Source organism: Felis catus, chromosome D4, assembly GCF_018350175.1.
Source record: "Felis catus isolate Fca126 chromosome D4, F.catus_Fca126_mat1.0, whole genome shotgun sequence".
NCBI lineage: Eukaryota > Metazoa > Chordata > Mammalia > Carnivora > Felidae > Felis > Felis catus.
This window is the reverse complement of record NC_058380.1, coordinates 80,213,319-80,239,914: the sequence shown is the minus strand read 5'-3', so window position 1 is coordinate 80,239,914 and position 26,596 is coordinate 80,213,319. Positions and strand designations below refer to the sequence as shown.

Below are 26,596 nucleotides of genomic sequence, written 5' to 3'. Positions count from 1 at the left end.
GAATTTCTTGATTTCAGAGATGTTAAATTGTGACCGCAAACAAACTATACTTATTGGAGTTAAAGAATACAGGGGAAAAAAAGAATATAGGAATAGAAGCATAGACCTACAGGGCTAGAAGAGATTCCAATATTACCTTATATTGGATTATCACATAATAGCCATTCCTATGTATTAAATATTTATATGTCAAGCATTTTGTACATATTACCTCACTTAATTTTCGAAAGGACCCATGTGTGATAGGTATCATTATCCTTATTTTGCAGAAAAGATTGAGGATCTGAGAAATCAAGTGACATGCCCAATGGTGGGTCATTCGTAAGATGAAAAGAAGGTATTCGCACACAGGTCTTTCTGAAAATAAGAGGTTTGTAACCTGTCATGCACTTTCCCAAAGAAATCTCACTTGTCTGTAGCAAAGATAGCTTATGAAAGCTCTTCGGTGTCTAGAGAGAGCTTGAACTTCATTTTGGGTGACTGAGACAGGGCAGTCTTATCCATTAGCTACAACAGGCACGGTGCCCACAAAAATGTTTTAAGTGCTTTTAAGTCAGGGGAAAAAAAAGAACTTGTAGGTCAAAGAAAATGTTTTGCTGTACAACATTGATACATTCATCTGTATACCAATTTAGTTGTAAAATGTGAGCTATATAAGAATATGCATGTTTGTACATAAATATACATATGTATATGTTATCTATCTACCTACCTATCTACCCACCTCCACAAACACAAGGCCAATGTGTCGCGGTTCCACGAAAGTCATAACTCGGCCTTGCGAAGTGCGCTAAACTTTCTGGGAAGGGGAGAATAGCAAACCAAGTTGGAGGGTGGGAAGCGGTGGTCAAATTGTGGAAAATGTGGTAACAATTTCTCTGCTCCCATCAAAGAAATCCTAAAAGAGAGGTTAAAAAGACAAAGGTGAAACAGAATAGGAAGCGCCCACGTTCTAGTCGCATGATCTTGGGACCAGTGACTTGATCAACGTGAACCTGTTTCGCCATCGATAAAATGGGGATAGGTACCTGGGACCTGGTTAGGGACCAAAGTGCTCACTGCTACGTAGGAATCGTTCAATACATACACGTTGAGTGAACGCTGTAATTGTATGGTTAGCATTGTGGCCGGTGTACCACATGCGTCCAGTAAGTAGTAGTCGGTGGCATTAAAAATTGTAAAAAGTCCAGAAAAGTGACAAAACTAGCCCTCCAAGACCTACTGGTCTCTCCGTAGGTTCCACGCGAACCTGCGCAGTAACTTCTCTAGAAGGCGAGAGCACGCGAATGCGCTTGCGCGGAAGCGCTTTCCTCCGCCCCTTCAGGCGCCACGGTCAGTGGGGCGGGCCTCGGCGGCGGCGCGACAAGTCCAGAGGGAAGGGCTGAGGAAGGGGCGTGGCTAGGGAAGCCAGGCCCCGGCCACCCTCTTCCGGGGCTCCGCCAGCTGCGCGCGCATTCTCCCCCCCCCCTCCCCGCCTTCTTTTGTGGTCCGGCCCATTGCGAGGGTGACAGGAAACCCTGTGCAGGGAGCGCCGCCATCTTGGACCTGCCCGAGGAAGATCCTGAGGGAGCCGCAGGAGCAGTCGCCGCTGCCACCGCTACTGCTGCCAGTGCGTCTGCACCTCCTCGGCCAGCCCGCTAGCTGCCGGGGCCTCGGCCGATCGCCCCTGCCCCTCTCCAGCTGCGCCCGCACTCCTCTTCATCGTCCTGACGCCCCCCTCCCGCCCGGAAAGCTGCCCAGCCACCAGCAACCCCCCAGGTAACGCGGGCCTTCCGCAGTGTCCGTCCGGCCGAGGCCTCCTCGCCCGGCTCGCCGGGGGCCGGGGTGCGGACCACTGCGAGCAGGGCGGCGGGCGGGTGGCGCCGCAGGGCCGGCCCTGCCAGGCCGCGGCGAGCCCGGGGTCGGCGCCGGGCACCTCGGCGCCCGGCCCGACGGGACTCCCGTGCGGGGGCGGGGGGTGTCCCCGCGCTGCGTCCGCCCGAGCCTCAGGTCCTCCCCGCCCAGCCGAGAGCTGCGGGGCGTGCGGGGAAGGGTGTGTTCGGCCGCGCCTTCCCCGCCTCCTCGACCGGACCCGGCACACACGCACCTCCCGCAGGCCCCTCTCCCCGCCGCCGCTCTGGCGGACCACCCCCGCCGTATTTATCCACGCGGGCAGCGCCGCCTCGCAGCCCACGAGCCCAGACGTGGCATTCCCCGTCCCGGAGGCCGCGTCTGCCCGGAGTACAAAAGGCAGCACCTCGCAACCTCGCCGGCATCTTGGACTAGCCCCGGTGTCCTTGTCGATGTGGGTAGACCGTGCACTTGGGCTGGGGAAGGGGTCTTATGCTTGCGAGGTTCTGGTTGGGATGAGGCCCTGTAAGGCCCCGGACACCCTCCGAGGCCTCGGGCTTAGGTAGCATGGAGAAGCGGTGGAGAAGACCAAAAAAGTTTTGGCATTTTGAGAATGGAAGCCAGCGTTTGTTTTGATGGTTGGCACCTTGACTGTGTGCCGGGTGCAGCCCAGGTGTCTTCCCACAGGGTTTTCTTCGAGTAGCCCGTGGTGATAAGCAAAGTTCTCTTCATTTGCAAGGGAGGAAACTGAGGCTTGAAGTTACGAGGTGACCGGTTGGTTCAGGATGCTTCCTACCGACTGGCCTCTGCCTGCACTGTGCCTGGTGTTTCTCCACTACCCTCAAGTTAGGCTAGGGTTACAGGCATGGCCACGTAAAATGTACCCACAGCTTAATTCCTCTTTCCCTGCGTTTACACTGGATGACAACTGACGACTTCTTTATAACTGGAAGTGTGTAGTGTCACTCCTCCACTGTCAGTCCTCATTCTCCCAACTCCAGAGGGGAGATGGCAAGGTTTTCACTGTATATTTGAAGACGAAACTGGGGTTCCCGGAGGCCAAGTGCTTTTCTGGTGGTCCCACACGAGTGTCAGAGCTCACCTGAACTCTTGCAGAGTTTACTGCTCATTTTGTTACTGTCACAACCGCCTTTTATTTGTACGTGGTTATTGGAGACAGACTTGACCTTGCAGTAATCCAGCTCCCACTCCTTCCCCCAACACTTGCCTGTATTTTTTTCCACAGTTCTGCTTAGGCCCTTTTATTCGTGCATGCCTCGAGGCATGTGGTGGTTAAGAGTTTTGGAGGGTTTCTACACTAATACTGCCGCTTTCTAGTTGAGTGACCTTAAGGAATTGACTTAGCCTCTCAGAGTCAGTGCCCTTATCTATACAGGGGATAGTTGTACCTACATTTTAGAGCTGTTGCGAGGATTAAATGGGATTAAAAACCCTTAGCACCTTGCCTGGCATATAGTAGGTGCTCCATTGTAACAGTGCCAGGCATGTAGTGGTTGTTTAATATTTGTTGATTCAATTAAATCAGGGAATTGTCCGGTTAGACCTGGGCCTGAATCTTCATTTTCCCTTTGGTAGTGTGGGACTGTGGATATATCAACTCTTAGTTGGTTTCCTTACCTGTAAAAAGAAATATTAGGATTAGAGATTGTGTATAAAGTAGCTGGCGTATATTAGGCATTCAATAAATGGCAGTTATTGTAAAGAGGTAAGATCCCTTTAGATTCTAATAACCTAAAAAAATTCCTTGAAATTAAAGCTACCTTTTAAAAAGTTTTTGCTTTTTAAATTTCATGTTAAACTTTATTGTTGTGGCATACTTGAACTGTGCGACAGAATTTGGAGTGTTCTTAAAATTAATCTTTATCAGTGTTAAATATTTTTGCATAATCTTAGTAAGATTTTGTACTATTAGGGGAAACTTTTGGTTAAGGCAAATATATTAAAACTAGGGCAACTGAGAGATTTTTTATTTTTTTTTAAAGCATGAAACATTTTTGTGTGGTTAAAAATGTCAGGCATGGTTGGAGACAGCAGTGTACAAATAGAAGTATCGGAGACTACTTTTAAAAAACTTTATGCTCTAGATAGCTTTAAACATGTACAAAGGAGAGTGATATACTGAGCCTTCTCCTACCCATCAGCCAGTGTTAACAGTGATCAGTCTTGTTGATCTATATACACCTATACTCTCTCCACCAAATTATTTTGAAGCAAGTTTCAGACATCATATTTCATCAGTAATTTTTTTGCTATTACTAAACCTTTTAACTCTAGTAGTAAGTACAGGTTTTAGTGTTTTGCCCTTTTAAGTACTTTCATTCTGTGAACAGAGGTGCAGTATTAGAGTACTTCTTATAGCATACCATCATAATTAACTGGAAAATTTTGTCTTTTTCTTGACACAGTAAGGGATCTAGTTCCTAATACAAGTATGACGTTAAATATCTTGTCCAAAGTGAGTTTTTTTAAGTGGATGTTATAAATGGGTGGGTTATTTTCAGAGATTGCATTACTGTTGAGGAAAGGAAATTGACCACTCTCACTGGTTAGGTTAGATTATTAGATTAACTGCCCAAATTTTGGGTCCACTTGTCTGACAGATCAAGTAGCATTCCATGTTAGAGGGCTTGTAAACAAATCAGACTGCTTCTGTTCTTAAGTTTCATGAAGGCAAGGAACAATGATTTTTGTGATCATTACTATATTGTCCAAGCCTAGTCCCCAGGCTTTGTGCTTAGTAGATGATCAACAAATATTTCTGTATTGGAATCACAAAAGCAGTCTATCTTGGCTCTGGTATTTAAACAAAATGTCTTGCATGTAAAACACACACACACACACACACACACACACACACACACACACACACAAAACAAGCTTAACTAATTTTAACAATGCAGATAAGAATATAAATCACCTGGAATATTTTGTGGGTTGTTTTTGGCCTGTGTTGTCTTGAATAAGTTATGTAAAAATTATACGGTAACATGTTCTAAGGAGTAGAATAAAATAGCTATATAGCAGTTGTGAAAGGATTAGTCAGACATAGTGCATAAGTTAACACGGTAAAAAAAGCCAAGCTATTTAAAAAAAAAAAAAATGGGAAAATTACTGTCGATTATTGGAGGGAGTGGTTTTTGTCTGGTTTTTGAGGATGATCATATGATTGACTTCGTATGATGTTCCCCATATTGTAAATGTGGAAATAATGTTGAAAGTGTTATGAAAGGGAAGTTTTTTGGTTCTGTTTAGTCTTTAATTTATTTTGTATTAGAATTGTATATTAAAATGTCTTAAATATTTCATAGTTTTTTATTGTCTCTACTTTGAATACTTTAGAACATTACTAGTGAATATAGTACATGCTCGTACTGTTAGTCCAGGCATATATAAAGTTAATAATTTCTATCCTTTTTCTGCTCTAAATCCAAGTATTCATTTTTCACAATTTGGTGTGTATCCTTCCATATTACCTGTATACAGGATTGAGAGAGAGAGTGTGTGTGTGTGTATGTGTGTATGCTATTGCATAAAATTCTGCCAACTTTTTTTCACTTAAAATCATGGATATGTTTTCAGGTTAATAATACATATATATATATAAATGGTTTTTAAACTAAATGCATATTATTTCATAATACAGATGTACTCTATTTAATCATTTCCCTGTTGATAGGAGTATAGATTGTCTCCAAGTTTTGTTTTTGGGGTTTTTGGTTTTTGGTTTTTGGTGTTGTTTTTTTTTCTGTAAAAATGCTGCATTAAATGCTCTTGGACCTATAACCTTATGGACTGAAGATTTTGTATCTGTAGGCTACTTCTTGGTCAAAGGGGGATTTGGATTATCTTTAAGATTTTAAAATATATTGATTACTTCCCCCAAAATGTGGTAATTCATACTTTCATAAGCTGAGTGTATGAAAAGTACCTAACCTTCCCATCTACCAGCATATTTCAAATCCAGTCATTTATATGTCTGTATAATCTTATTTGGAGAGATGTTTGATTAACTGTATGGAGACCATGCAATTTTATTTTGGGGGCAACAATGATTAGTTTTTAGTGTGCACTTAGTAACTATTTAGATAGATCTCTGTGTATTGGCCTGGAAATAGATCAATGATTTTGTTAGGTGAAAAACACTCTGCATAGTTTTATGCAGTAGCATACCCCATTTTTAAATATATTCCTTACTTTAATGGTGGTATGTTTTTCTTGTTCAAGAGATGATGTTAATCTAGGGAAATCTTTTGTTTAAGCAATATTAAGCATAGTTAATATTTAAAAGGGGCCAAACAACAATCATCAGTGCTTAATGTGCACTTATTAATCCTTTCTCTTGACAGCCAGGAAGCTCAGAGCTAAATTTTAGATGAGCTGATAGTAAAACTATGACCCTAAATATTTATTGTAATTATCCTCCATTTTTCTTTTGAGTTTTTGATTTTATTTTATCAGTCTACATAGCTACCTTAGAGAAAATCATGTTCTTTGGAATCAGGCATGAATTCAGATTCCAGCTCTGCCATTTTACTAACTTTGTAGCAGTAGCCAAATCAGTGAATTTCTCCAAACCTCAATTTTTTCAGTTTTTACATAAACCTAATAATGATAATGACTCTGCAGAGTTGTGAGAATTAAGTAAGAATTATATTAAGACAAAGTAGGGAAACATAGTCCTGATCATCCCATGGTTTACTCCCAGCGAATGTTAATTTCAGAAACTTTTTTGTAAGTAGATATAATTTGAATTAGTGTTATCATTTATCCATATCTACAAATCCTGGTTACAATGCATCCTCTGAATATAATTTTTTTAGTACTACTTAGAGTATTAAATTAGAACCAAGTGAGTGAACTGAAAAAGATATGTCTTCCTAAGTATCACAGAAGGGTTTCATGATGCATCTCATAACTATGGAGGAGGTGGGATGGTGTAGTGGTTAGAGGGGGTTCTCTGCAGTCAAAACAGTCTCAGGTTCAGTATAGACTTGACCACTTAGCTTTGTGACCTGGGCATGTTACTTACCTATTGAGTCTTGATCTATAAAATGAGGATTATAGATGTTTTATAAGAGTGTAGTAGTAAAGATTAATTGAGACTGAATGTAAAGCGTTTAAAACATTGCCTGGCACATATTAAGTGCCTAATAAATGATAATGTAACAGTTACATTTGTTATTAGTTTAGAAGTTATTCACCTGTATTTAATGATGCTTGTTGTCTCAGTATAGTACTTTTTTATTTTTTTTTAATGTTTATTTTAGAGAGTGCAAGCAGGGGAGGAGCAGAGAGAGAGGGGGACAGAGGATCCAAAGCAGGCTCTGTTCTGAAAGCAGACAGCCTGATGCTGGGCTTGAACTCACAAACCATGAGATCATGACCTGAGCTGAAGTTGGGACACCTAACTGACTAAACCACTCAGGTGCCCCTGAACGTAGTACTACTCTTAAGGAAATCAAAGGCATTGAATGAGAGCTTATCTTCATATGAACTTTATTCACATGCTTTTGTAACACATGGAAAGAAGTACATTTAATCACATCAGTAGCTGTGTACAAGTTACAGAGTATTTTAAGGTTTTTTAATTAGTGGAGATTATAGTGTTGAATGAACTCATGTTCTCAGTGTTTGAACTGGACCACCAGTTTTTGACTTTTGAGTAAAGCAAAAGCATCCTTAAGTAATAAGAAGAAAACTTGTTTCCCCTTCCAAAGCTACTTTAAAAAGTACATTCTTCACCTTAACAGTGGTATGTCTCATTCCATGTGCAAGAAATGATGTTGAAAAATACTTTTTTAAAATCATATTAAGCATGGCTAATATTTAAAAGGAGACCGCTTGAATATAATTCTATAAATACATAATTTTGAGTGAATGTTATGCATAACATTATGTTTAAACCTAGGTAGTATCTTAGCTTATAATAAGAAAGGGAGGATCTGTTATGTTAGTGACTACAGTTGTAGATATTTTCTGCCTTCATTGTCTACTGAAATTACTAAGTTTGAGTAGCTTTCCTTTTTTAACTCTGCTTTTTGGGTCATTTTTAAGAAACTTGAACCAGAAAATTGTGTGGTGGGGTAAAGACAGGGCACTGGTATTCACTGTGAAATAGTGGTCATTCTCTTTTATTTATAGTGTGTGCTAATTAATGCTTGATATTTTGTAAAAATGTTTTGAAAATTGGTCATTGTATAGATAATTAAGGAATGCTTGTGTGATGACTAGCACGCACACAAATTAATACAACTAGAATTGGTTTATAATTTCCTGATTAGACTTTAGAACATTTCAAGAAGATATTAGGATTGTTAGAGGCCTTGGTTTCAACATAATATAATGGTAGGCAGCAAAATATCTATAGCTACAAGTTTCAGTAAGAAGAGGGAAAGGAAATAGGAAAATCAGAAAGGTAAGAACATGAAAGACAGTAATTTCAAGGTGACTAAATGATTACTTTTCCCCAAGTTTGAATGGGAAAAGAGGAGCTTAAAAAGGAAGTTAAAAGTTAATTACAGGGTTCTGGGAAGAATACAGGTGAAGAAGTTAATAACCTTTAAATATCATTTTTATTGTGAAAGAATGTTTTCTTCCTTGTGTTTGGGATCTGGTGAATAATCCACACCAATTTTAGCCTCAGGACCAACCAAGTTCATTCTTAAAAGTTTTGAGTCCCCATTGTCTGGAAAAAGGGAAACAAATTATTATGTTCAGAATCAGTTAATCTAACTAGAAAAACTCCCTTCCTGTACGAACTGGTTAAGGGAGTTTTCAGTGATGTTGAAGACTGATCATAAAAATGTTACAACACATCAAGCTGGAATGGGTAGCAGGGCATCCACTTTTGTTAAAATAATCCTTACAGCTCATTGAGAAGACTCTACTGTGTCCTGATTGTCTAATACCTTACTGTAATGAACTTTTTTCTCTTCCCTGATAGCAGTTATATACTTATTTTAAATACATATTTTTTCTACATGTTAAATTTTATTATATAGTAATTTTGTTAGTTTTAGTAATTGAACTTCTACAAATGTCTTATGTCTGGCTATTATATAATGTGACAATTGACCATGACAGTAAAATCAGATTAAAAAATACTGGAAATTAAAATTTTAGAAATGGGGTCAAATATTTATAAGTGTGTGTATGTATAATTTTTTATCTTTTCCTTAAGCTGAAAACTGGTTTGAGAATAAATGTTACAGGAAATCATTACCAGTATTAGAATTTACTTCTTGTTTCTAGCACCTAGCACAGTGTCTGACACATTCAAGGCATTCATTTGAATAAATTGGAGAGGTTTTTTTTTAAGTTATTAAAGTAGAAAGAAATTAGAATTATTTAGGTTAAGTCTATCTGAAGGTAAAGAATAGGCTGTGATCTTTAGAAATATTTTCTAATACAGGGGCGCCTGGGTGGCTCAGTCAGTTAAGCGTCTGCCTTGTCAGGTCGTTACCTCACGGTTCGTGGGTTCAAGCCCCGCATCGGGCTGTGTGCTGACAGCTCAGAGCCTGGAGCCTGTTTCAGATTCTGTGTCTCCCTCTCTCTCTGCCCCTCCCCCACTTGCATTCTGTCTCTCTTTGTCTCACAAAAATAAATAAATGTTAAAAAAATATATATTTTCTAATACATAAACTTGCCAATTTTTATAAACGTAAGTGGTATTTTATGCCATTATTTCAGCTTCTAGAGTAGTATGTAGTAGGCATTTGAGACATAATCTTCAAATTCTGTATTAGGTTGAGCCATATAAAACTGCAAAATAAATGACTTTTTAAAAAATACAAGAACAACAGTTTCATGTGGTTTTATCTAATCCTGGCAGTAATTTGGTTTGGAAATCATATGATTGGTCTTTCTTTGGAAGCTATGCTAACCATGATTTAAAGTAGAGTTTTAAAAAGGGTTATTTTATGTTTATAAGTTAGTGGTTACTTTCTATGACATTCTGTTGTGAAATCAAAGAGTCCTGAACAAGTTGGACATCAGTAATTCATTTGATCAGTTGACGAGTGGGGACTTCAAAGAGGAGGGAGGACTGTTCCTAAAAAATAAGGATTTTGTGAAGTTTATTTATTTTGAGAGAGAGAGGGAGAGAGAGAGAGAGAGAGAGAGAGAGAGAGAGAGAGAGAGAGAGAGAGAGGAAGCATTAGCAGGGGAGGGGCAGAAAGAGAGGGAGAATCCCAAGCAGGCTTCCTGAAGCGGGCTCTCAGGACTGTGAGATGCGACCTGAACCGAAATCAAGAGTCAGATGCTTAATGGACTGAGCCAACCAGGTGCCCCTATAGTGATATTTAACTTAAGTTTATAAAGATTTCCTTGTTTGAAATTTTGTTATTGGATGTTTCCTACAGTGAAATACTGGAATTGTTCTGATATAATGGTTTCTTAATATTTCTATGGATAGTATGTGAGAATGTTAATATTCATCCAAGATAATTTATGCATTTGGTCAATTTGAGAAATGTATGCATGCATACATTTTGTTTATAATCATATGCTGTATTTTATATATCTTTAAAGGCTAGCAGTGATCAACTGGGTAACTTGTGTATACTTGCCTTCTGCAGTAACACACTTTTCTTTGTTTTTAGTGCCACCATGGCAACTGCACCATACAACTACTCTTACATCTTTAAATATATTATTATCGGTAAGTTTACTTAACTTATACTCTTGTTCTGCAAAGAAAGTCAATGTATAAAATATTTATATACTAAAACTTAAGATACCACTCCAGAAGAAGTGTATGATTTTTTTCACTGCAAAATTCAAGCTCCTTTAATAACATTTATTTTTGCAGTAATATACTTTTTGCATTGTGGCCATGGATACTTCTATAGTACAGTGGTGGGTACCTTTTGAACTGATGTTGATTGTTCTTGAGGACTGCCTGAAAGCTGTTAATCCTGGAAATGGGACAGATTTGCTAGGAGTACTGATAACTTTCCAAAAATATCATGAAAGCCCTTGGAGTCCCCTGGATTCCAAAAAGTGATAGAGAACACTGATTCAGAGTAATTGTGTAATATATATAATATGATATTGGTAGTTTTTCCCTTAAGTTTCAAGATATTGCTCAAATTAAAACACAATGCTATTTACCCAAGTATAGTTGTAAGAGCTCAGTTGAAAGTACATATACTTTATATATTAGACAATTGTACTGATTGTCACATGTTGATCATATGTGATTGTATTGTAACACTTTTCTTCACCAAAGGTTAAATTGCTATAGTACAATTGGAGATTGCATCTGTTCTGTTGTGGTTTTCATGTAGTGTACGTGCTTTTCTTTTGTGGAATTCTGTAAGAAATACAAGGAATATGAGAAAATACGAGATCTAGTCCATCAGACTTCTAGAATTTTTTATTTCTGCTAGTTATATGCTGCCCTGTTTACTCCCAGAAGTCTTTTGCTTTAATGCATGGATTAAGGGAAAAAAACAATACAAAACTTTGAAACAGCTCAAAGTAGAAAATGCTCTTACAATAGTTTCTCTGTTAGAAAACACTTCCTATCTGATGGTTATTAACTAACATAATTTATAACTTCAGTTCTATCATACTGAAGGTTAGGAATCGTCAGTCTGTACATCACATTGAAAAGTGACCTGTATGATCTTTCAAACTCATTATATATTAGGGAAATATAACTTCACATGTCCCAGAAATTTGTGATGTGATATGGTAGGGGATATAACAATCATTGTATATAATTATAAGAGTATAAAACTGAGTATGTAATTGCCACTTGAAATCTTTTTTTGAAACAGGGGACATGGGAGTAGGAAAATCTTGCTTACTTCATCAATTTACAGAAAAAAAATGTAAGTTCAATATATAAGGTAAAACATTAATACATGCTTTATTGTCACTTTCCTACTTTTCAAAAAGTGCCATTTTCACTATATGCATTTAAATACAACATTTCTTTAGAGAGTGAATTTAAATAGGTGTATATATAGTGAAATACACCTGCATGTACAGTGTTGATTTTTATATACCATATATAATTTGAGTTTCTTGTTTAGTTTGTTTTGATGGTAGGAAATTTTTTAAAATGTATATTACAGTGTCAGATTTAAATAATCTTTTCTCTGACTTCACCATTTTAGAAATTATTAGAAATTTGCTGCATGTATCATTTGTCAACTAAATAATAGATTGGAGATATTTAAATAAAATTCTTTCTGTATCCAGGACTGGTTTATTAATATTTGAAGTACAGTTCTGTCTTGGGTGGTAGAGGAAGAGACCATCTTATTTTATGTAACTGATAGGCTGAATGTAGTTGAAATTGTTTCCATATAGTTGAAATTATTTTTATGGCTTGTTTTGTTTTGTTTTGTTTTTGCTTAATGTAACATTTTGTGAAAGCTCCAGCGGTCTGTGTGTACTTGTACCGCAGAGTAGTGGGTTTAGGTTTTCAGTGGCCTAATTATAAGGAAAGGACTAATAAGCTTGTCCTACTGGATTAGACGTATATAACCTGCCAATATATGATTGTAAGTATATGTTAAATGTGTTTTTCTTTGAGATATCGATAGTATTTTCCAGGATAAAAATTTGACCAACAACTCCTAGAGTCTTAAAACCATTGATTGGTTTGTTATATGTAATGATTATCGGAAGTCTAAATAGTATAATGTTGATATTATGAAGAACTTATTAAAATCTTTATTTTTAATTTGCAGATTCTTTTAGTCCAGGGGTTAGCAAACAGTAGCCTGTGGGCCAAATCCAGTCACTGCCTGTTTTTGTAAATGAGGTTTTATTTCCACAACCATGCTCACTCTACTTACTGTCTCTGGCTGCTTTTTGTGCTTCCGCAGCAGAGTTGAGTAGTTGTGACAGACCTTTTGGCCTACAAAACTTAAATATTTATTATTTGGTCCTTTTTTTTTTTTTTTTTTTAAGTTTATTTATTAGAGAGAGAGAGAGAGAGAGAGAGATGGTGCAAGTGGAGGAGGGGCAGAGAGAGAATCCCAAGCAGGCTCCACACTGCCAGCACAGAGCCCACTACTGGGCTCAAACCCACGAAGCCCTGAGATGATGACCTGAGCCGAAACCAGGAGTTGAACACTTAACCGACTCAGCCACCCAGGCCCCCCTATTTGGTTCTTTATAGAAGTTTGCTCACCTCTGTTTTAGTCCAGTCAGATTTCTTTGACCTCTGGGTTTTTGTTAATTTTTTTTCAGTGCTAGCTTGAGTGCATTCATAGCCTACAAGCCTTAATAAGTCATTTGATTATCCAGTGGATTTTTTTCTGCTGGTCTTAATCTGAAGCTTTCTGGAAGTTGGAATATTATATTCTATTTCTTTTCCTCTCTAACAGTTATGGCTGATTGTCCTCACACAATTGGTGTTGAATTTGGTACAAGAATAATTGAAGTTAGTGGCCAAAAAATCAAACTGCAGATTTGGGATACAGCAGGACAGGAGAGGTTTAGGGCTGTTACACGGAGCTACTACAGAGGAGCTGCGGGAGCGCTTATGGTGTATGATATCACTAGGTAAGAGATTCATAGTTTTTCAAACTTCGTACTTGAAAAAAGAAGTCTACTTTAGGCAGCGTGGTCTCCTTTTTTATCGATGTAGGCATTCTTTAGTTTGTGATTGTGTGCCTATACATGAGCTTATTTGGGCTTTCTTTATGGTTTCTTCTCTAAATTGTTGTATAAGACTTGATGTACGTAACATGTTGATTTCCTTTTCTGAAAGTGGATATGACTGAAGAAAAACTTTAGGAGATGCTGGTGGAGCTAATAGAAGAATACTATTCTGAAAAGCAGCATCTGTTCAATTATTTGAGGTGAAATAATATTTTATACCAAACTTTGTTCTTTTCACTTCAGTAGAAAGCAAGCGAGTCTTGGGTTACTCTGTTCAGTCTCTAGTGTTAAACACACTTTTTCAAAGTAAGGTCAGGGAAGGAATTAAGTAGTTTTGCTAATCCAACATGGTAGGTTATAAAAAGTTCTTATGCTTGCATCTGAAGGTGTTTGAGGTATTTAATTGTTCATTCACTTAAATTCTTTTTTGCTCTAAGATGGATTGAAATGGTTTGCAATACCACATGCAGCAAGATTAAGTTTATTTCAGCTTGGCTTTCTGGAAACTGAAAGCGCTTGATACAACATAACAAAGCTGGACCCTATTTGGGTTGAGAAAAACATGGAAAATTGGGCTACTTCATTAAACTGTGCTAAGCTAGCAAATGAACTGGATCACCTTTCATATTAACGCAGAGTGCCAGTTTATTATTATTTTTTTTAAAGTTTATTTGTTTATTTAAAGAATGTGTGAACAGGGGAGGGAGAGAGAGAATCCCAAGCAGGCTCTGCACTGTCAGCTCCGAGCCCAGTGCCGGGCTCAGTCTCATGAACCGTGAGACCACGACCTGAGCCAAAACCAAGAGTCGGACGCTTAACCAACTGAGCCCCCAGGCACCCTGCAGAGTGCCAGTTTAAAGCATTGTGACTCTTGTCTTATTTTTTTGAGAGGAGGTAGGGATGGGTGAGTGGGGCTAAATGATAATTAGACTTTCAAGCATATTTCCTTTTGAGAAATGCTTTATATGTTTGCTCTTGAAGAGTCACAATACAGCGCACATTAACATGTTAGCACCCTGAGAAGTTCTGCAGAAAAAGTCTTTAACTTAATTTAGTTTGGTGTTTCCTAAGCTTATTTTATTGAGGAACACACTGGGAAATGTGGACTTAGAATGAAGATAGCGGCTGATTATAATTACAGTGCTTGAAGTTCATTGAGTTCTAGAGTTGGGTGATCTCAGGGCAAAAGGAGTGAAATAGCCTTAATGCTTTTCTTTATAGCCAGGAACTGGTAACATGATAAGTAAATAGTTTTGTGGGAAGAATATTAAAGAACCTGGCCATCTCTACAAGACATCCTTATGAGGGGTGCATTCCCGAAGACTTTGCATAATTAAAAACTGTATTCATTATTAATCAATTTAAATGTGCTGATATGTGCTTAGAGTTATCAATCTGTAATGTAGTTGGTTTTATTTTGTGTGTGCTTGTGTTTTTCCCCCTTCAGCTTTACTGATAATATAGTTGACACATAACATTGTGTAAGTTTAAGATCTACAAAGTGATGATTTGATACATGTTTGCTTTTAAGCATAGTAACTACTTTTGGTAGAATATGTGTCTGTTCAAGTCATGAAAAGTACTTTGGCTGGAAACTGCCCAAATGCCCATCAACTAAGGAAGAGATAGACAAATGGGTATATTCATGCAATGGAGCATAATTCAACCATTGAAAGAAAAGAAACTCTGATATATGCCATAAGGTGGATGAGTCTGGAAAACATTTTGCTAAGTGAAAGCAGTCAGACATAAAAGGCCACATGTATGATTCCATTTATATGAAAGATCCAGAATAGGCCAATTCACAGAGACAGAAAGTAGATTGCCAGGGGACAGAGAGTGAATGCTGATGGGTACGGAGTTTCTTTTGGGAGTGATAAAAATGTTGTAGGATTAGATACTGGTGATTGTTGCACAACTTTGGAATATATACTAAAAACTGATACATTGTATACTTTAAAAGGATGAGCTTTATGGTATGTTCATATCCCAATAAAAGTATTATTGAAAAAAAGTACTTCAGGCTTTATACTGGTGTTTTTCATATGCTACATTTCATAGTAGCATTAATCCTTGACATTTTGCAAACTTGAAAGTTCCTGCTTTAGTAATATTTTTTATTCTTGGCATTAACTATAATTGTTACATGATACTTTTCTAAATTGATAACATAGCTTATCATGGCAATTTTTTTGGCTATATCAGTTGTTTGATAGTCATTTAACATCCATGCCAAAGTTAGGGATATAGTTGCACTTTTTTTTTTTTTTTTTTTAGCACTATTACCACTAATTAATGAATATTCTGATGCTGCTGTATTTATAGATTTGAAATTATGGTGAATTTAAGTTAATAAAATAATTACCAAAACTAAAGTTTACGTGATCTGTATATTTAAAAAGGATGTGTAGATTTCTGTTTACCAAAGTAATGGCAGTTTGTGATTCACTGTTGCTGCCAGCTTTGACATTTTAAAATTTACTAAAATCAGTATAAATATTTGTGTATTTGTGCTGTTTGAGTTTTTGTGCACAAAGTAGGATAAATTTATGTGTAAAAGCAAAGTATGTCAGTGCTGCAAATACTGAAGAGTAAAGTGATACGGCTTGTGCTTTTTAAAAATATTTGACCATTAGAAAATTATAAAACATCAGGAAAATGTTACTTTTGTTTATTTGATTTTTTTTTTTTTTTTTTTTACAGTTAGGTGGTGATTTATGTGTAACATGATTTTGCACAGTAAAAAGAGAATCTTAGTACTCCTTTTCAGTTCCCACTGGGAAAGGATTAAGTGTTTGGAATATTCCAACTTTATATAGGTACTGACAGCTGGAGATGATGGAATATATTCACAAGGCTAAATTTGAAACATTTTGAGGACAGTGTGTGTGCAAAGGGTTCAAGGCCTGGCTCTGAAATCATTTGGATCTTTGTGGGGCTTCTGTTTACTTACCTGTTAAATGAGTAGGATGGATTAAAGTTCTGTGAATGTATTTAAATCAGAAACCCCTTTTTAAAAAAATCTTTTCTAGTATTTATTTTTGAGAGAGAGAGACAGAGTGTGAGTGAGGGAGGGGCAGAGAGAGAGGGAGACAGAATCTGAAGCAGCCTCCAGGCTCTGAGCTGTTGGCACAGAGCCTGACGCGGGGCTCGAACCCACAAACTGTGAGAACATGACCTGAGCTGAAGTTGGACACTTAGCCGACTGAGCCACCCAGGTGCCCCCAATCCGAAACATTTTTAACCTTCAAAATTTTATTTGATCCTTTCGGTAGAGTCTGAGAAATATTAATACTATACTGTATTTAATATTGTATATTATTTAAATTTGCTTGCTCTCTTCGGGCCTGTTTGGCTAGGGCAAATGAGCCTATGAGTTTCTAAACTAATGCTTGGAGAAAGTGGAGAAATAAGGCAGTCTGGATCCCAAAATGATTTAGCTGCTGGGTAAATAAGAGTACAGAGTTAGAATAAACTTGCTCTGATATCTAGGGACTTCAATTTCCAGTCAGATGTATTAAGTGCCTTTTTAAGGCCACATTGGTTTTAAAATTTTCTTAATGTTTTTATTAATTTTTGGGAGACAGAGAGCACAAGCAGGGGAGGGGCAGAGAGAGAGGGAGACACAGAATCCGAAGCAGGCTCCAGACTCTGAGTTGACAGCACAGAGCCTGATGACACAGGGCTTGAACTTAACAAACTGTGAGATCATGACCTGAGCCGAAGTCAGATGCTTAACTGACTGAGCCACCCAGGCACCCCTAAAGCCAGTTTTTATGCTGTCGTATTCAACTTTCTCTTTAAGGAAAGGTGAATTTTGTATCTGTCTATAGTGTGACTGTCTTGGTTTCTAATTTGAAAAAGACAGATGCAAACATGTTTGCCACTGAACATACACCATTTGTGAGACATTTTGGTGCTGTGTCTCCATTTTGTGGTCAAAAATCTGGATGATTTAAAAATAATCTTAGTTTTTACTTCAGATTGTAAATTCTGGGTTCAGAATTGTTTTCATTAATTTTCTGTGTTGTTCCTTGCTTGCCTATTGGTGTGCTTTATGAATGTACTTTTAAATGCAAGCAGTTTACTCCTGAAATGTAATTAGAAAGTTGTTGGATTATTGTTTATTTATTTAAAAATAATAGGTTTAGGCTAGATTTTTGGAAAATATGTGTTTACATTCAACAGATTTTGATAAAAGTGAATATTTTAAATATTTATTGAAGTTTGTTTTTAAAAAATTGAAATGGCAATTGTATGTGGTAGTCATACACGTAAACTTTAATTTTTGCAGAAGAAGTACATATAACCACTTAAGCAGCTGGTTGACAGATGCAAGGAATCTCACCAATCCAAATACTGTAAGTTGAATAACCTTTGTTCTACAGAAAATGTGAGAACTACACTAACCCTGAAAGGAAAGTTATTTGTTAATAGGATTTTTGTATTTGAGTACTAAGAATGAAAGAATATTTTATTTTTAAATTAATTAAAGAGAAGTTAACCTTTTTTTTCAGTAGTAATTACTCTAGGTTTTGTATTTATACTTGGTTTTTGTGCATGTTTGTGGTTAAAAAAAAAAATGTTATGAATGGAGTGGTGACCTCCTGTGAGGTGGAGACTATGAAATCTGAAACAGTCACTTTGAAAGGGATCTGCATTTGTTTCATAAAATCTTACCATTAGAAGAAACTGGGAAAAATATAAAGGGTCTCTATTTTTTCTTTTTTTTTGTCCCCAAGATTTTATTTAAATTCAAATTAGTTGACTTATAGTGTAGTATTGATTTCAGGCGTAGAATTCAATGGATCGTCACTTACATACAACACCCAGTGCTCTTAACAAGTGCCTTAGTGCCCATCACCCATCTAGCCCATCTCCATCCACCTCCCTCCATCAACCCTCAGTTTGTTCTCTATAGTTAAGAGCCTCTTAAGTATTTGCCTCTCTCTCTGGTTTTACCTTAATTTTCTTTCCCTTCCGCTATGTTCATCTGTTATATTTCATCTTCTTTGTTTCTGGATCTCTATTATTTCTTAACAACTGCTTGTGAGTCTACAATTATCTCAGTAAAATTTCAATTAAAGATAAAAGAGTTCTACATGCTTTAAAAAATTAGTTTTTTAATTAAAAAAATTTTTTTACCAAAAAAATCTCAACTATACTTAAATATTAAAAAGTAAATTCAAAAAGTAAGCATTATTGTGCTATATTTGCAAACTGCAAATTAAAAAAACTTTTTTTGAAAGAGAACATGAGCTGGGGAGGGGCCGAGGGAAAAGGAGAGAGAATCTTAACCACTGGGTGTGGAGTCTGACTCGGTCTCAATCTCATGACCCTGGGATCATGACCTGAGCTGAAATCAAGAGTCAGATGCTTATCTGACTGAGTCACCCAGGCACTGTAAAAAAATTTTTTTCTTTTTAAAATGAAAATAAAAATTAGCTTCTTAGCCAGAGTGAGAAGATACTGAGATTTTAAAGGCCAACTACCAGCCTAGACTCTGTAGTAGCCGAAGATAAAGGTGCATCTTGGCCCACGGAATGTTATGGTCTAGTAAGGAGATAGCTGTGCGTATGTGTTTAACTGTGCTGAAAAGCAGAGTGAAATAGGAGTTGGAGCAACTGGTGTGTGTGTTACTGGAAGTGCTCCAGATAAGCAGTGCTGTCTGGAGAATCCAGCTTTACAGAGAAAGTGATGTTTGAACTGGGACTGTAGAGGTGAATAAGGCTTCCAGGAACAGGTGAGGAAAGGCCGTGAGCTGTGACTGACTCTGAGCTTCTTCAGAATAAGGCCTGTGTCTTACTTGGCTTTGTTATCAGTGGTAAGATTGGCTTTTTTTTTTTTTTTAATCAAGGAACAGCAAGCAATTGGTGGAACTGAAAGTTAATGTCATTTGCCTTTTATGTCAAGGGCTGTGCCTGGAATTTTCATATCAATTATCATTTTAAACCCACTGTAGGTATACATACAAAGCTATAGATAAATGTTCATAACAGCTTTATTTACAATAATGGGAAACAACCTAGATGGCCATCAGTAGGTGAGTGGTTAACCCATCTGGTGTATTCATACTACAGAATACTCCTCAGTGAAACAAAGGAATGAACTATTGATGCATATAGCAATTTAGATGGCTCTCAAGGACATTATGCTGAGTGAAAAAAGTCAATTTAAAAAATTACATTTTGAATGACTCCATTTATAAAACACTCTCAAAAAGACAGAATTGTTGCCGGGAGTTAACAGATGGGGGTGAAGGCTATGAGTGGTGTGGGATGACTATAAAAAGGGCAGCACAGAGAATTTCCTTTGTAGTGATGGAACAGTTCTGTATCCTGATAGTGGTGACACAGATCTGTACCTGCAATAAAGTTGCATAGAACTGTGCACACACATGAGAGTGTACAGCTGGTGAAATTGAGTGCACCAGTGTCACTTCCCTGGTTTTGAAAGTCTGTAAGATGCTACTGTTGAGGAAGCTTGGTGAAGGGTCTTTAGAATCTCTACTTTTGTAAGCTTCCTATAGTTATTTCAAGGAAAATGTTAAAAAGAAAAAAAAACCTCATTGTAGAGGGTTCTTAGAGGAGTATAATGACAAGTTAGGCATGTCTTTCCTGTCTTATTTACGCCTCTTTAAATTTTACCACATCTTCAGAAGAAAGAATCTACCTTTCAAGATTCTTCTGGTTGGTCTAAGAAATAAATTGACAGAGTTGTTAAAAGTTTCTGGAGGTTGAGTTGGTACCCTCTCCCTGGTACTGAGAGGGAAAATACCCTTACAAATGGAGATTTTTCTTCTAAGTGTAAATGTCTCTTAAGGTAAAGGGTAACTTTGGGTTTTCAGAGCTTTACCTCTGTCTGGTGTTTCTTAAAAATAAACTAGCTTAAGATAATTAATATTCCAAAGAGGCCTATCTTGAGCAAAATTTGCTCCCCTACAAAAGAAAATCTCTTAAAGTTCAGCTCAAACGTTACATTTTCTATAAAGTTGCCTTCAATTTCTATATGGAGGTTCCATACCTTCCCATCTTGTCTGGTATGTTTTGTATCTCTGTCTTGTTAGCATGCTACTTTCATGTCTCCTTTCAGGATGATAGGTAAAGCACGGCTTGGAACTTCTTAAGGAATTGGGAGAGGAGGCAGCATTTCCATTCAGCTAGCATTTAAAATAATTTCTTAAATTATCTTTTATTTTTAAAAACAGCTTTACTGAGATAAAATTAGCATAATTACCCATTTAAGGTGTGCAGTTCAATTTTTTTTTAAATATTAGAGAGCACACACACATGCATATGTAGGTGCATGAGATGGGAAGGGGCAGAGAGAGGACCCCAAGCAGGCCCTGCACTGTTAGTACAGGGCCTGACACAGGGCTCCATCTCCCAGACTCTGAGTGAGGTCATGACCTGAGCCAAAATCAAGAGTTGGATGCTTAACTGACTGAGCCACCCAGGCACCCTGGTGTGGTTTTTTTTTTTGTTTTTAAGTTTATTTATTTTGAGAGAGAGAGAGAGAGAGAGAGAGCGCGCGCGCATGTGCAGGGGAGGGGCAGAGAGAGGGGGAGAGAATCCCAAGCAGGCTCCATGGCTATTAGTGCAGAGCCTGATGTGGGGCTTGAACTCATGAGCCATGAGATCATGGCCTGAGCTGAAATCAAGAGTCAGAGGTTTAATCGACTGAGCCACCCAGGTGCCGCACCCTGGTTTTTTGTTTTTTGTTTTTTTTTTAACTGAAATATAGTTGACATACAAAACATTTCTTGTTTTGAGTACTTGTCTTATAATGGCTCTGTATTAGGCCACCATGACTTTATCAGCCTTGATTTTTTTTTTTTTTTTTAAGCTGATTTCCTTTTTTAAGTGTTCTTACCTTATTCTTTAAAAGACTGACTCCATGTGAAAATCTTTCCCTCTTTAGTGGGCCCTTGTCCACACTGATTGAAAAATGCTCACATTTGTTACACTGCTTAAGTGTTCTTGCTCAAGGTTTACATTCAGATCACAGTGGTTCTTCAGTTCGTTAGACATCGTGTTTTAGAAACAGGAGAGCCAGGTGCTGCAGTGTCACATGAGAAAAAGTTAATGGTGGAAATCACTTTTGGTTGAAACCATCCATTCCTGTCTGCATCTGGATTACCACCACATCTGTTTGGAAGGGAAAGGAAGGGGGGATCACTCGTTAGTATGAAATAAGGTTATATATGGACAGAGACAGTTTATCCATAAATGCCTCCCCGCCCTCCCAAAGCACCATAACGATCAAAGCTCTGTTTCCAAGGCTGCAGACTTTTTTCTTAGAGCTTTTCAGAGCTGCCTTTAACTTTGGCCTAACTTCACCTGTATAAATGATTCCAAACTGAGTATAGATGAGTGTGTATTTTGCCTTGGATTTGAACTTGTCTGCATATGTGTCCCCCCACTCCCTCTTCCCACCACCACTCTTCCCCACAGAACACAGACATTTGTTATCAGTTGCTACAAATGTAGTCCTGCCTAGGGCTAGCTAGTGTAAGGACAGTTTTTGAAGGTCACAGTTTGGGTTTTCTGCCTTGGTTCTAATATCTTCCTCCCCCTGACTCACCGAGTAAACGTTGATAAATTCCTTTGCCTTATTTGAGCATTGATTTCCTTACTTATAGCCTGAAGGAGTTGAACTAGTAGTTTAACTTTTTGAGGGTCCTAGAAACTTTAGAAAATCTGATGAAAACCATGAGCATTCTCTTCCAGGGAATGTACTTGTTGACAACATTCTGTGCTTAATTTCAGCGCATTCGCAGATCCCCGGGAGCTTGTCCGTGACCCCTTTAGTAAGCTTACTCAGATAAGTCATAACCTTTGGCCTAGACCAGTTGTGCCTCATGGACTCTTTTGTTTTTGAATGGCTTGCACACCTGAAAAATCTACTCTTTGCCCTTTATAGACAGTTTGTCAGCCCGTGGCCTAGATAATTGCTGAGATCCCTGTTAATAGTACTGACTTGGTGATTTTTCATATGTGTCTGCTAGATGAGATTGCTGGTACTTGGGTGTCCTTTTTAGGCCCCTGTGTTTTTTCTGTCAAGGTTTTTGGATTTCAGAAATTTAATGGTTGATTTAAATGGTTGCTTTTATTTTAAGATGTCTTTCTTTTGGTCACAAATTAGGTAATAATTCTCATAGGAAATAAAGCAGATTTGGAGGCCCAGAGAGATGTAACATATGAAGAAGCCAAACAGTTTGCTGAAGAAAATGGTGGGTTTCTTTTAAGATTTTTAATGGTGGTTTTGGTTCACACACAGAATTTCTAAGGAAGGGTGGGATTTTGATACTGCAGATTATGTGACTTTTTTTTTTTTTTTTTTTTTTTTTTAATGGCAACTGCTTACATTTCCAGAGTGAGGAAATAAAATGTTTCTATTTGACATTCGTGTTTTCCATGTTGGGGGTAGTACAAGTATTTAATAACAAATATAAAGATTCCCCACCATCTCAAGCTAACATGTATTGTTTCATAAAATACTATGATAGGAGTACTGATAGCTGATGGGAAACTTTTATTCATGGGAAAGTTTTATTCAAGTGTTATTGAAGATAATCCCCTTTTGAGTTAATTTGAAATGTCTTAATCATAAGTCTGAATTTTATTTTTAGGCTTATTGTTCCTTGAAGCAAGTGCAAAAACGTACGTATGGCTAAAATTAATCATTTTCATTTATGTTTAATTACATTCAAACTTCTCAAAGTAGAACCACACATATGGAAAATGGATTCTAATATATTTGCATGTAATAACGCTTATGGTGGGAAGAATAGTAAGCACGCATCCCTTTGTTTCCTGTTTCACATTTAAAAGTAATATTTTTTGTTAACTTTGCCTAAAAGATTGTACCTTGATTATTCCCATTGGTAATCCAGGTTAATAAATGAAGTTGTGTTAGCATTTCAACAGCGTTTGACTTTCACAACTGAGGTTGAGTTTGGCATCTTAGACTCAAGCTTGGCTAATCTGTTCATTTAATACTGCTGATTAAAAAGCATGACCTAAGGAAACAATGTCTAAGAATAATTAGAAGCATAATTAATTTTCTGATTGTTACTCCGTGTCCATTATTGAACCCCAGGCCTCCCATCTTCATTTATTAAGTCAAACATCTCTTGCTGGTGAGAAGCTAGCCCCTTTGTTCAGTGCCATCTGTATTGTTAGTATTAAGAGAACTGAAGTGTGAACATAGCCGAGCATGAATATATCACCATCACATGATAAAAACAGTATAGTTGGTGCTTGGCTAATCAGACCATACAAATCCTGGAATCCTGTTCTGCATGTTTTGAGATGTTTGTGTTTGGAATGCCTTCTCACAGTTACAAAACTGGCTCTTCATTTTCATTATATATTAGTGTATAACATTTTAATGATTAGAACGTACCCTGTTATCCAGTTGGGGCTTGTAGAAACAGCTCTTGGTACTGTGTTCACATGCTTTTCCACAGAAATTATTTCCCCACGTTGCTCTCCTTAGCTCAGTCTTTGGTAATCTCTTGTTAGATGACAGTGGCTAAGTTGAAGACATCATGGCAGTTGACTAAAGGTTAACAAAAGTGCATCATGTCTAATCTTTCGTGGAGAGCTGTGATTCTTGAATAAAGTTGTCGATTGCCTCTCAGGGGAGAGAATGTAGAAGATGCTTTCCTTGAAGCTGCCAAGAAAATCTACCAGAACATTCAGGATGGAAGCCTGGATCTGAATGCTGCTGAGTCCGGTGTACAACACAAGCCTTCAGCCCCGCAGGGAGGCCGGCTAACCAGTGAACCCCAACCCCAGAGAGAAGGCTGCGGCTGCTAGTGACCTCTTTGCCGTAGCTCCCGTGTGACCTTTCACCTGTCTGTTGGAAGCAGTACTTTTTACTGCCTCATTGTCTTCTGTACATCTTACTGGGTTTAATTAAAAAAAAAAAAAAAAAAGGAAAAAACAACTCTGTTGTAAAAACAGTTTAACACAATACTAAACTGCTAAACAACTAGGTGTAATCAGGTTATCAAAGGCAAGTAGAGTAATAAATCTCTCCTGCATGGTAAATCTAGACTTTTTTTTCCCCCTTGATCGTCCTCGTGATAGGTATGTCACCAGTACATGATTTAAACTGAGCACTGATGCTGGACTTAAATGATTTTTATCCTTCCCTCTTTTTGGCAAGGCTTTGTCTTACTGTATGGTTTAATTTGATGATATCTTAAGCCTTTCTCCCCATCTTTAACTGTTCAAGTATGTCTGTTGTAACCAGTAAGTTTATTGCTGTGAAATGACTTCTGATGATAGAGAATGGGCTCTATAACTGCTTTTGTTTTGTTTTCGTTGGATAAATTTTCTGTCGTGTGGGTGGCATTTTTCTCGTGGAGGTTTGCTTCTGTCTTAGCCTTGCACAGGGAAATATCCACTTATCTTTTCTCGTGCTTAATTAATAGCTTTATCTTTTTTTTTTTTACACCATTTTATCCTTTTCTCTTTAGCAGAAAGTAAATATGTATAAAATTTGAAGGAACCGAACTAACAATACATTCTGTGTATATTATTTTAATGAAGAAAATAAATTGATTACTGGCATTGGAACAGTATAAAATACCAGTTTGTACAGTATGACCTATATGTGACCATGTTACTCCCTTCCATTTCACACAAGGAAATAGACACAACTGCAGTTCACAGGTAATACTGGCTTCGCCCTCTGGTGCTGGCAGTGTTTGGGGACACAATGCTGGAAGGAGCTCCTAGCACGAGAGGATTAACACTAGCAGATTCTGTTCCATCTTTGCACCGTGGCTTACCTGCTGATTTTCTTAACTGTTCTTGTGCAATCGACAATGTGCTAACCTGCTTTTCTCTTTGTAAACGTTTTGCATTACAGGCTGCATTTCTTGCCTTACTGTATAGAAAAAGAAAAAAGGCTGGGTTTATTATTGCACATTTTAAGCTTTTATACCTTTATCTTCTTGGAATGGTGAGATTGTGGACCGGACAGTCAGAACCGCAGGTCTGCTGTTAAGGGATTTTAAATTGTGCATTTTTAACACTACAGTGAGATAATTTAAGGTATCCCTTGTGTTCTTAGTATAAGGGGCTATTTTATGTCATGGGGGCATAAATTGTTTTGTAAAAGGGAAAGTGTTTCTAACGGTGTTTCAGTGTTTGCGCCAGTGTTTGCACCGATCCGATCCGAAGTAAGTTATTACTTTGCACTGGGTGGTTTGGCCACTGAAAGAATACTGTGTTGCAAGGGAAACGATCTCTTTGGACAACAAACTTCTGTTTCACCAGGTTCTTTACTTCTTTTGATTGATTTCTGATGGAGTTTATGGTTCAGACTGAGAATTGAGGTTATTTGAAGTAGGATAGGTAAACCTTAGTGTATTATCTAAAATCACTCAGCTCACCTGCTGTGTTTAAAATACACATTTTAAATCCCTCTTTACAGACACTAAAGTAAAAATAAAAAATATGACTTTCTGGGTTGTAAACATGTGGTAGTACTGGAGTATTGTATAGTCAATGTTAAATAAAAGCCAAAACTGGAATGTGCAGAAAATAGGATTGGGTTAATTTGTGGACTCATCTTTATTTTTGTCTTCGTTGAACTTTTTTAAAAACAAGATTCCTGGAGTAGATTGGTATATTCTGTTAAAGACTTAAAAGTGACCCATTTTGCTTACCCTGTTGCTTCACAAGGGACTTGCCCAGGGACCATGACCTGCTGGTGTGTGTATATATTTTCAAAAACAAAACCAACCAACCACCCATTGGGATATAAGGTAGCAATCACAAACTAAAGACTGTGGCTTGTTTAGGTGCAATACCCTGATTCCCAAAGTTAGTTACAGTGGGTCTTATTGTTTTTGTGACAGGATTTATTCAGACTGCTGTACTCTTCATTTGATGTAACAAAATGCTATTAATCTAAATATTTGTAAATAAAGTACCTGTATCTAGATTAAATTAAAATGGTTTGCATTATTTTCTGAATTACAATAGGATTTCGTATTTTCTTCAGGCAAACAGTTATCTGGCAGAAGCTGTCAGTTTTTATTGCAGAACTGTCCTTGTATAAAGAGAAGTCTGTGTATATAGCGTATAAATCCACATCGCTTAGT

General features: G+C 37.6%; 1 protein-coding gene across 1 annotated transcript; it reads left to right on the top strand.

Annotated features, from left to right (window-relative positions):
* The first annotated feature begins 1,488 nt into the window (after nt 1–1,488).
* RAB14 (RAB14, member RAS oncogene family) lies at nt 1,489–26,447 on the top strand. The gene is made up of 8 exons (XM_003995812.6): nt 1,489–1,758; nt 10,452–10,510; nt 11,634–11,687; nt 13,197–13,374; nt 17,768–17,834; nt 22,618–22,705; nt 23,105–23,135; nt 24,119–26,447. The coding sequence occupies exons 2-8, from the start codon at nt 10,459–10,461 to the stop codon at nt 24,294–24,296; spliced, it is 648 nt and encodes a 215-aa protein (XP_003995861.1). The 5' UTR covers nt 1,489–1,758; nt 10,452–10,458; the 3' UTR covers nt 24,297–26,447.
* The last annotated feature ends 149 nt before the right edge of the window (nt 26,448–26,596 follow it).

Excerpts from the sequence above, each read along its gene's own strand:
- RAB14 (XM_003995812.6), top strand. The coding sequence starts at position 10,459 with ATGGCAACTGCACCATACAACTACTCTTACATCTTTAAATATATTATT. Across the intron at positions 10,511-11,633 it reads CTTTAAATATATTATTATCG|GGGACATGGGAGTAGGAAAA; the intron begins GTAAGTTTACTT and ends TTTTTGAAACAG. Across the intron at positions 17,835-22,617 it reads ATCTCACCAATCCAAATACT|GTAATAATTCTCATAGGAAA; the intron begins GTAAGTTGAATA and ends GTCACAAATTAG.